This window comes from Manis javanica, chromosome 17, assembly GCF_040802235.1.
Source record: "Manis javanica isolate MJ-LG chromosome 17, MJ_LKY, whole genome shotgun sequence".
Classification (NCBI taxonomy): Eukaryota; Metazoa; Chordata; class Mammalia; order Pholidota; family Manidae; genus Manis; species Manis javanica.
Genome location: NC_133172.1, coordinates 13,749,480 through 13,758,626, shown reverse-complemented (window position 1 = coordinate 13,758,626; position 9,147 = coordinate 13,749,480). Strand labels below are relative to the sequence as shown.

Below are 9,147 nucleotides of genomic sequence, written 5' to 3'. Positions count from 1 at the left end.
CTGGGGTTCCATTGCTCTGGGTTGGGCTGGGCTCATCTGGGAGGGGCTCATGAGGGTATGTGTAGTAAACTCAAGGGTTGGCTGGGGGCTGGCTGCTCTGCTGTGCTCCGCAGGGCCACTCAGCCTCCAGAAGGACAGCCCTGGCCTTTTCTCATGGCTGAGGCAGGGATCCAGGAGAGAGAGTGGACCCTGAGGAATGTCATCACTTCCCCCACCCTTGGCCAATGTGAGTCTCAAGGCCACAGCTCAGTTTCTAGGAGTAGGGAAACAAACCCCCATCTCTTGATGGGAGAAGGTACAGAGTCATATTCCAAGGGCCTGGATGGGGTTGGGATGGAGAATTGGGACCTCTTTCACAATCAGTGTTTAACACTAGAATACCTTCCCCCTTTGGAAGTGAAACCATCCAGGCTGTTGGACACAAGATACCCCCTTCTCGTCCTTCAAATTACTGAAAGAACAAAAAATAAGACAAGGGGTGTGGATCTCAGACAACTGAAGAAGCTATTTTAGTCCTTGAAAAATGGTAGGAAGCAAGACTGGCAGTGACTAGGGATGTTGATGACACTGTTTTGGGTGTGGATAAAGGGAAAGTGTAAACACTTTGACTTGTCTCTGCCTCTCCATGTCCTGAGATGTCCTTCCAAGTGAGAGAGAACAAAGCAGAGGATCTTTCATAATTTTGGGAATATCTTAAGACAGTTAATTACACACTTAATGCTACTTCTACCATGGGGAAAAAAAGGCCTACATCAGCAAATTTCTTCCAACCCTCCTTCCCCATATTTTCCAGAGGAAAGTCGGCTTGGACAATGCCCAGCAACAATGCCAAGAACATCAGCCAAGGGATCTGCGTATTCCTTGAATTCAGCCAACAGGTACCATATTGAATACATACTTAAACCTATAAATTCTTCCTTTGAGTTTCACTATATTGAATTTCTGTATTGTGAGGAACAACTCTACCATTAAAGAATAAATGGACATTGACACAAAAGCCTATTATAAAACAGTGTTTAATGAAAAATACAGATGCACCCCTGTGTTTATCCCAGCACTATTTACAATAGCCAAGAAATGGAAGCAACCTAAGTGTCCATCAGTAGATGAATGAATAAAGAATATGTGGTACATACACACAATGGAATATTATTCAGCCGTAAGAAGAAAAAAAATCCTACCTTTTGCAACAACATGGATGAAGCTAGAGGGTATTATGCTCAGTGAAATAAGCCAGTCAGAGAAAGACAAGTATCAGATGATTTCACTCATCCGTGAAGTATAAGAACAAAGCAAAAACTGAAGGAACAAAACAGCAACAGACTCACAGAACCCAAGAATGGACTAACCATTACCAAAGGGAAAGGGACTGGGGAGGATGGTGGGGAAGGGAGGGAGAAGGGGGATAAAGGGGCATTACGATTAGCAGACATAATGTAGGGCAGTCCCAGGGAAGGCTGTACAACACAGAGAAGACAAGTAGTGATTTTATAGCATCTTCCTACGCTGATGGACAGTGACTGTAATGGGGTATGTGGGGGGGAGTTGATAATAGGGGGAGTCTAGTAACCATAATGTTGTTCAAGTAATTGTACATTAATGATACCAAATAAAAAATAAAAAAACAGTGCTTAATCTGAGGTTAAGTACAGACATCAGTGCCAGCACATTTTTCCTTCTAAGATGATTCTGATACTCAGAGGCAAAGGGTCTTTGCTGATTTGAACCTGCTGAGAACTCAGTTTAAAAGAAAAGATGGGAAGATGGGCTACACTCTTCATGTTTTCAATTAATGACTTGCATATTGAAGGAAGGCAGTCAAGTCCATGGACTCCCCTTTGTGATGTGCTTCTGGTGGAAAGGCTGCCTCACTCATGGCAGAGTCTCGGCACCATTGCCGTACACATCCATTAGTCGCTACAGGAGCAGAACTGGCTGGGTTATCAAATAGTGATGACTGGAGTTCTCTGATTCAGCCTCATAAAGGAAGAGCCTCACCCAATTCAACAGGCTCTTTAACACACAGACCCCATTCAGGGTTTTGCCTCACGGGCTGCTGCAGGCTTAGCCTAAGGTAGCAGCTACAGGCCAAGGAAGACCATCTCAAATTATCAGAGTTCACAGGAAAGGAAAAATTATTCTGGTCAAAAGCCCTCAATTTACAGGTGGAAGGAAGCAGAGCAGACTAAGGTGGAAGGCATTCCACATCAAGGGAAAACTTGTAACTTTTTTTTCTCTTTCATCAGAGCTTTAAATCTTTCGGGCCAAAACTTAGTGCTTTTAACACAATGACAAGCATAAATAAAATAACCTAAACGATCACTAAAAAAAGATCATATTAAAAAATTGAAAGTCTACACATGCACAGAAAGTAGACTGCCTGGGTGCAGATCTTGGTTCTGCCACTTATTTGGACAAGTTGCTTCTCTGTGACTTTCCGTATCTGTAAAATGAGAATAATGTTAGAATCTGCTCCCAAAAATTGTGAGTATTCAGGAAGTTAACATGTGCAAAGCATTTTCAGCAGAAGCTGGCAACTAGTAGATGCCCAGTAAAAATTAGTTCTCGATATTATAAGAAGAAAGCCATTTCAAAGTCTATTTCACAGAGGGGCTAACTGAAGCCCAGAGAGGGTAAGACTTGCTTAGCATCACACAGAAAAGTCGGTGTCTTTTATGATTTTTTTTTTGAGACCCAGGCCCAAGACTTAATACAGAAAGGGGTCAGGGATTGGGAAGCACAGTGGGTCATGACTCTCTTCCGTGCAAACCCTTCCCCGAATCCAAATAAGGTCTGTACCTGACCTATGGTACTGGAACAACAGCTGTCTGCTGGCTTTCACCATGAACCGAGGTTACATGTTGTTATTGGGGAAAGGGAGAACATGAGACAGGAATTCTATGTACTGTCTTTCCAGTTTCTTGTGCTAAGCTATGTCAAAATAGAAATATTGAGCACCTACTCTGTGCTATCAGCTGGGTATTCAGCAGTTAACAAGAGAAGTCCCCACCCTGGAGGAGCTCACAGTGTGACAGAGCCATTCACATAGTGGTTAAGGGCCAGGCCGCCCAGATCTCTGGAGCTTGTCAGCCTCCGTGTGAGTCCTGGCCCTGCCCCTCACCAGCTGTGGGCATGTGTGTAGTACATCAGTTCTGTTATTGTTGCTATTATTTTTTCTCTCAAGATTGCTCACTTGTCCCTTCTTCTGGGAAGCCCTCTTAGATTGCCCCAAACTGGTTCTAGCACTGGTTCTTCTGGGATCCCAAAGGTCCCCATGCTTCCCTCATCGTATCTCTTCTGCCTCTGCCTGTGCCTACCCCTGCCAGCCCTGACCACAGTGGGTGCTTATTGTTTGGTGATGGGTGTATCTCCCCTGCAGGACAGGGAGCCTCATCACTAGGCCAGGGCTTGCCTCATCACTGCGGTCCCCAAATTAATCTGGTGCGGAGCAGTGCACAACAGGCATTCAGTAAACATACTGAATGCATGAATGTTAGCAAGAGTGAGGGGAGCGCTGGGCAGTCTGTGTTCCTTAACATGTGCAGCATTTGGGGTTCAGGGCAGGGAATTACTAGGCGAGATCGAGAGGCCCTGCCGCTTCGCCAGCCCTGAGCACGAGACCCTGTGCAGCGGGTGGAACTTGGTGTAAGGTGCCCCCTTGTCACCTTCTGTTTTAGAACTCAGGCTGGTGAAGCTCCTGCCGCCCCAGGAAGGAGTGTGGTGTGGGTTCCCAGCTGGGTCACTCCCGGCCCCACCACAACCCCTGGCCCCAACCCCTGTGTACAGCCAGGCATGGGCCCCAGCCCCCTCTCCGGCCCGGCCTGCGGCCCCTGCCCGGGCTACAACCCCGGTCAGGACCCCGACTCCCAGCCAGGCCCCCACTGCCATCCGAACCTCGAACTTGGTCCGGACCCCAGCTGCAGCATCAGACCAGGTCCGGGTCCCAGTTCCAACCGCAGTGCCAGTCCCGGTCTGGGTCCTGGTCCAGGCGCGATCCCTGCTTCGGAATTCTTCCTGAGCCCGGCCCCACCTTTGGGTCTGCGCGGAGAACCTTCCCCAGAGCCCATTTTGTCTCCTGATGAGGATCCTGCACCCACGCCGTTGAGGGAGACGCATGTCCCATCAGTCGTCCATGGATTCGACCTCATCCAAGAGCCTCTTCCTGAGCTCACCCCACCACCCAGTGATTTTCTGGGGAACACCCTCGTGTCCACCCCGCCGACGGACCCGCTGTTTCCCATGTTGATGGATTCCACTATTGGACCTGCCCGGACGCCCATCGGGGGAACGGTCCAGTCCTCCGTCGCCCTTCCCATTTCTACCAACACATTCGCCTCCACCAGCGAGAGCTTCCAAGTGGACAGCAGGATCCTGATTCGAGTGATCTGGTGAGGAGTTGTCCCCTGTCTCGCCTGCCTTCCCCCTTCCCTGCTGGGAAAGGGCTGCATGGGGTCTGCTCAGGGGATTTGAAGGTAGGATGAGGGGACGGAGTCCCAATTCCCGGCTGGAGACTTGGCCCCACCTGCCAGTCTCTCTGAGGCTGGAGAACTCTAGGTTCAAACCTCTGCTTTGAGCTTCATTCATTCACTTCCGAGTGCCCCTTCCGCCATGGCTCAGGCCTGCGCTGGGGACAGAGTGCTAAGCAGAGCCACCTGCTTCCCTCCCCAGGACAGGCTGCCAGCTCTTCCAAAGCCAGAGTGCCCAGAAGGAAGGCAACGGGTGGGGGGCTGCAGACAGCTCCTGTCTGGAGGTGGGATTTGAGGGGCCACTTCTCAGTGAGAGGGAGAGGAGCTGGGGTGGGGGAGGGGAACCAGGTAGCGAGGGGGAGGAGCGGCGAGTGCAGAGGTCAAAGGAGGCTGGCTTGTGTTCTGTGTGGTCCCAGAGCTGAGTCTCACTGTAGCAAGAAACACAGTGACAGCAGTGACCTTTCCTGGCTTTCCTGAGACCAGGGGTGAATGCGTGTGCTTTGTCTTTCCCTCCGATCCTCCCTGCCTCTTTCCTGCTCTACAAGCTTCTTTCCCACTTACCTCTCCCTGTCTCGTTTTTCCCCTCATTTCTCTGCCCTGGCCATCTCTCCCACTCTCTCTCTCTCTCCAGCTGTCTCTTTTCCTTTCCCCATGGTGTAGGTGTCTCTTTCTCCCCTCCTTATTTCCTCATCTCCCCAATACCCTCCTCTGCACACCTCCTTTCTATCTCTTTCTCTGACTCCATGGATCGTTAAACCGTTCAACAACTGTTAATCAAGCGCTTACCAGGACCCAGGCCCTGTTCTTGCATCAGGAACACAACAGTGAATGAGACAGAGAGCCTTATCCTGGTGGTGCTGGCATTCTAGTGTGGAGGGCTAGGAATAATCAATAACTACGACCCGTAGTAAGTTGTCTATTGTCCTAGAAGGTGACCCGTACTATGAACCATGCTGTTTGGGGGGGGTGGTCACAGTTTTAGCTGGGGCAGTCAGGAAGGCCTCACTGAGAAGGTGATATATGAGCAAAGACCTGAAGCAGGGGAGAGAAGGAGCCATGTAGATACCAGGGAATGAGCATTCTGCAGAGGGAACAGCCTGTGCAAAGGCCCTGAGGTAAGGCTAAGTGTTGGGAGAGGAGCTAGGAGGTTCCTGTGATGACGGGGTTCTTGTTCACGAAGCCAAAGAATGAGCTTCACAAACACTCAAGGTAGGAGTGCTAGGTACAGGCTTTTATTGAGAGGTAAAGTGAAAGGACAGAGCTCCCGGCTCATGCCAGGAGGGGACAAGAGAGTCTGGGGTGGTGTGTTGTCTAGGGGGTTTTATAAGCAGATGTGGATTTTTCCAGAACATGAAAAAAAGCTTAGGGGTGTGGACTTATTAAGTGGTCCTAGGATATTTACAATTATCTTGATACAAGTAACCTCCTGCTCTGTTAATTTCTCCCTGAGATACCAGCATCTTGGTCTGGGGGCATATGAAACAAGGCTACCTGCTCAGCCCCAATTGTTTACTAAAGAGTAAGTTAAGTGCAATCTTATCGGTAAGGTGGAATCCTTCTTGCCTTTTACTGTGTTATGCCTGGGCTTGCAGGCTAAGTTAGTTTGCCCAGTTTGCAAAATCACTTCATCAGATATGAAGGAGGAAAGACAGACACATAGGCCTGGGCCTTTTAGCATGTTAAAGTGAATCTTACACATGATTATAAATGATTAGCATAAAATAAACATGTGCTACTCTTCTTTATCTGGGATACAACAACTGATCTCACTGAAGAATGACTCTAGTGCTGAATGTTTAACACAGAGTTTTGGTAGGGGGTTTCCTTGCATGTAGTTACATTGATCTGACTGCAAATATCCTGCCTTGCTTTTTTCCAGAGACCTCACCCTACTCTGACTACACCCACCGTCCCTGTCTCACCTGTGGCCAGTGCAGAGTGGACCCAGGCGACAGTGGGAGGAGTTGGGGCAGAAAGGTGATGGGGCAGGTCCTGTGGGGGCTTGTGGACCGTGAAGAAGACTATGACTTTTGCTGAGAGTGACGTGGCCCCATGGAAGGACCTGAGCAGGGGAGGAATGTGATCTGACTCAGGTGTCCACAGGCCCCTCTGGGCTCAGGGAGTTACTAACGTGTCCTTCCTCCTCTTTCTCTGCCTCTCTCCTCTTGTGCTTGGCCTCCAGTGGCCTCTGAAGCTCTGGCCTTCGGGTGAGTAGTTTTGGATTTGGAGGTGGGGGGAGTGTGGGACACAAAGCCTAGAGGGACTCCTGTTTTCCCCGCCCCCAAACCTGTGACTATGTGGTCCTGTCTCCCCGCAGTACATTCTACTGAAAAAGAGCCTGGAGCAGCAATTTCCAAACTGTCTCCTCTCTGTGAGTGTGCTGGTGGCCTGGGGGAGTGAGTGGGAGTCAAGGTTTGGAGGGCAGCTCTTAGCCTCTCCTACCCCAGCCTTTCTCTCCCCAGGAGGAGGACATATCTGCCCAGGTTTCAGGGGAGTTTGAAGTGTTTGTGGACAGGAAACTGGTCCATTCCAAGGAGGTGATTCTGAGCAAGGGTCCTGGACAGGGAGGGAGGGTGGTGCTGAGGGCCCCCCTGGGGCAGGAGATATACATGTCTGTGCTCTTTCCCCTGTGAGCCCAGAAAGGTGATGGCTTTGTAGATGAGGTCAGGCTGCAGGAAATTATGAGCACTATCGATGTGGAGATCAGGAAAAGGCAGAGGGCAATTGGCGAGCTGGAGGTGAGGTGAGGGAGGTGAGGTGGGAGGAGGGAGGCTGGGCTGGAGGTGGGGCAGGGCAGAGCCTTGCAGTGAAGACACCCTAGTCCCAATCCCATCTGAGCCAGTCCTCACTGTTATAATCAGGACTAATCATCTATACTTTTCCCCAGCTTCAGTCTCCTCATCTGTAAAATGGAGTTGTTGAGGTGATTCTGTGAAATGCCTTGAATAAGGTAATAAATAGCACACATCTCAGAGTAGAGCTCAGTGTATACCAACAACTCATTTTTTTCAAAAAGCTTTCAATTTCTTTTTTTAGCTTTTAGTTGTAAAGTTGTGCTATCAAATAATAGCATGTGGGGTTTCAATTTAAAACTAAGTTAACTGAAACTAAATACTTTAAACATTCAGGATTAGTCACACTAGCCCCATCTGAAGTGCTGTACAGCCACACGCAGCTACCTCATTGGACAGCACAGATGTAGAAGGAAATCAGTCCCTGCAGAAAGTTCTATGGCTAACGTTGCTTTAAGGAACTAAAACATATGCACAATAATTTATTTGCTATTGGTACTGGGTTTTAAAACCGTTTACTACATTTCATACATGTTTGCAATCTGCTACTGATTTAATACTTTCTCTGTTGTCCATCTCTGTTTTTACATTTGTTTTCCATGATGTATACAAAACAGCAAGTGTTGAAAGCGTCAAATTGATGAGTTTTGACATATGAATACACTTGTGAAATCACCACCAAAATGAAGATGAGGAACATATCCATCACCCTCCAGTTTCCCCAGGAACTTCTGCAGTTTCTCCCACCCTCTGCCCCATCACAGGCCATCTGCCCCTCTGATCTGCTTTCTGTCACCATAGATTAGTTTGCATTTTCTAGAACTTTATATAAATGGAGGCTATAATTTTTCATAAAAATTTGGTGGAAAGTTTCAGGCACACACATTGGTTGAGAGACTCAGTGTAATGAGCCCCACGGGCCCATCGCCCAGGTCGACTATCACCAACTTTCTCTTGTCTCATATCGTCTATTTTCCTCCCCACCTCAAAAAAGTTTTTTTTATACTGTAGTCTTTGCAAATATATTCCAGACCTCGTGTTATTTCAGCTGAAAATACTTTAGTATGCATCTCTAGCAAGTTTTGAAACAGAAGTATAAGGCCATTCTCACACCCAACAAAAATTTTTAAATGTCTCAGTCCCATCTGATATCCACCCATCTGATATCCAAACCAATACTTGGTTTGTGGACTCAGGATTCAGACAAGGTCCATATTATATTAGGTGTTTTTAAAACTTATAAACAGGGTTTTGGGAACCCTTGCTATGTGCCAGCCTCTTAGGAGCTCTATTTTTAAGCAGCCAAGGTGGGTGTGGGGGCAGGGGAGGCAGGAGAGGTCTTTTTCTCATGCCTGCCAATATGCAGAAGAGGAGAGTGGTTAAGCATGCAGCCTCCAGACTCACAGAGACTTAGGTTCAAATTCTGGGTCCGCCAGCCTCACAAGGCTGAAGTGGGTGATGTTGGATATTGTGAGGTAAGGCCTTCTTCAGTGATAGCTGCCTTTACTAAAGTCAGTCAGGACTGTTCTGATGGCAGCACAAAACCCAGTTCATACTGGCTTAAGGAAAAAAGATTGCTTCACAGGAATAAAAGTCTAGGGGCTGATTAGCTTCAGGCATGGCTGGATCTCGGCATCAAAGGGTTGCCATTGTGAATCTGACTCTCTTTTACTTCGGGTTCTTCCTTTTTCCTGGGCTTTGTTCTTAGGGAGGCTCCCTGTTCTGGGGGCATCAATCATGCAGAAGGTTCTCACTGGCCTGGATTGGGTCACAGTCCGTACTTGAACCAATCAGAGGCCCATGGGAATATAGCGTTCCAATCCACCAATCTTCAGTGTTGTGCCCATTTTTGGAGGTTGGAGTGGAATTGGTCCCCGAGCCACACGGGG

General features: G+C 48.3%; 1 protein-coding gene across 1 annotated transcript; it reads left to right on the top strand.

The window, feature by feature from the left end:
- Positions 1–3,486: 3,486 nt before the first annotated feature.
- Positions 3,487–7,213, top strand: SELENOV (selenoprotein V). Its single transcript, XM_073225590.1, is given in 7 exon segments — positions 3,487–3,502; positions 3,678–3,989; positions 3,992–4,388; positions 6,649–6,673; positions 6,784–6,837; positions 6,929–7,003; positions 7,106–7,213. Coding segments are annotated over 7 exon segments (987 nt in total).
- Positions 7,214–9,147: the final 1,934 nt, after the last annotated feature.